The sequence below is a fragment of the Orycteropus afer genome, unplaced genomic scaffold, assembly GCF_000298275.1.
Source record: "Orycteropus afer afer isolate SDZICR_OR568_19922 unplaced genomic scaffold, OryAfe1.0 scaffold00413, whole genome shotgun sequence".
Taxonomy (NCBI): domain Eukaryota; kingdom Metazoa; phylum Chordata; class Mammalia; order Tubulidentata; family Orycteropodidae; genus Orycteropus; species Orycteropus afer.
In genome coordinates this window covers 2551821-2553802 of record NW_006922000.1, presented here as the reverse complement: position 1 = coordinate 2553802, position 1982 = coordinate 2551821, and the positions used below count along the sequence as shown (strand labels likewise).

General features: G+C 46.9%; 1 protein-coding gene across 1 annotated transcript in view; it reads right to left on the bottom strand.

The window, feature by feature from the left end:
• AKR1D1 (aldo-keto reductase family 1 member D1) overlaps positions 1 to 1757 on the bottom strand; it is a 51938-nt gene extending 50181 nt beyond the window's left edge. Inside the window, exon 1 of the mRNA XM_042782690.1 lies at positions 1665 to 1757. Within this exon, the coding sequence (XP_042638624.1) occupies positions 1665 to 1757 (93 nt within the window). The remainder of the gene's footprint in view (positions 1 to 1664) is intronic.
• Positions 1758 to 1982: the final 225 nt, after the last annotated feature.

Here is a 1982-nt window from a genome sequence, read left to right as displayed (position 1 = left end):
GTAGAGTCGCTGTCCTCTGTGACACGGGGGTCTCCACCAGCCCGTTAACGGCAGCACAAAACAGCAGACACTTTGAGATACAGAAACACACGTAGAAAGTCGTAGTTGGAAATGGACTGCTTCACTGTACTCAGAAGGTACCTTCATAAAGCACAGTGAAGTCCAGGGTTTCCCAGCATTGTATCTGGGGCCAGACTGCCCCAGGTTCGAATCTGAGCTCCAGCCCTAAGCTTTATAACCTTGGGGCAGATGGATTTACTACTCGCTCTGTGTCTCAGTTTTTTCATCTGTAAAATGAGGTTAATGGCATCTACTTCAGGACATTGACAAACAACATTAGACAATGCATGTATTGAAAACCGCGACAAGGTGTTCCTGACACGCAGTTAAGCATTCAGTAAATTTTAGCTGTTAGGAATGTATCCATGGACACTTCTGTGCTCTGTGATGCACACGTAGGTATCCATCCATCCATCCATTCATTAATGTGACGGACATGGACTGAACAGTGATTGTATACTAGACACCATCCTGGGAAGACACAGCTGAACATGCCATGGCCTCTTTTCCTGATGGGGTTCCCCAGGCCAGTGGGGAAGAAGGCAGAGAAGCAGTGTGGATAATGTAGTAAATGCTGGGTGCGATGGCGGAACCGATCCAGGGGCTATGTGAGCACACAGCGGGGCAAGCTGTGTGTGGAGGCTGGGGAGGGCTTTCTAAGAAGAGATAATCCTTGACCTGACTCTTAGCTGGCACTTCCAGGTTCAACCCCATCATTCCCCACCACGAATCCCATGGAACTGCCACCATGGGCTTGACCTTCCCTGAACCCATCATAGATCTTGGGCCTTAATTCCTCTTCTCTGCCTGGCCCATTCATATCCTGAGCTCTGCAGAGTTCATTCAGACAGGACCTCAGACATCTCAGCCGCATTTCTACATGTCTCACCTCTTAACTTACTAAGCATCAGCTGTGGGACTGCATGAGGCATGCAGACAGAGGCTCTCCTTCAAAGCATGCTCAAAGTTAATTCCCCCCTTCCCTGTGTTTCCAGGGAGACACAGTTCGCAGCTCTCAGGTACCACTTCTTCTTCTCTTTGCTGTTCCACAACCCACTGTCAGAGTCGGCCTCCTCTGTTACATTTTAATGCCTAGTCTAGGTTCCCTCCATCTCTGATACTTAGCACATGGTAAATGCTTCCGACGTGTTTGTTAAGGAGCCCTGATGGTAATGGTTAAGCACTTGGCTGCTAACCACAAAGTCATTGATTCAAACCCAACAGCCACTCTGTGGGAGAAAGATGTGGCAATATGCTTCGATCACAATTACAGCCTTGGAAACACTATACTCTGTCCTGGTGGGTTTCCATGAATCAGAATGGACTCAATGAGAATGGAAAGCTGTTTGTTAGATGAAAGGAAATATTCTCAACTCTAAACTTGACAATCGACACCAGCCATAAGCTCACAAATTAACCAGACATGTAAGCTCAATAGACACGTGCCCTGGTTCAAGTTAACTTTTGGCTCAGCGTCCACTCAAGCAGACAATGGAGATTGGTCTGATTATTACCAAAAAGCACATCAGTGAGATGCATTCAAAATGAAGCTCAGATTATACTCTGCACCAAAGAGTTAGGGAAAGAGAGAGCGCTAAGCTCACCGATTTGGGTTCGCCATAGGTGCCGAGCCCAATGATGGGAATGCAGTTTCCATCGTTCAGAAGTATGGCGTTGTTTGCAGCGCTGAGGCTCATATTCTACAGAGTGGCTGGGATGTCACGAGTGAGTCCACACACCACACGGACGTGTTTTTGACCAGGAGTCCAGGGCGAGTGGGAGGAGTTGTGGGAGGGAAGGGAGATTATAAAGGTCTGTTTCTCAACCTTTCTTTTTTTTCACCCAGAGAAAACCTAACATAGCCTTTCCTTTAAATGTTATCAGAGAAAAGTAAATAATATATCTCATTGAGAGTTTATGTT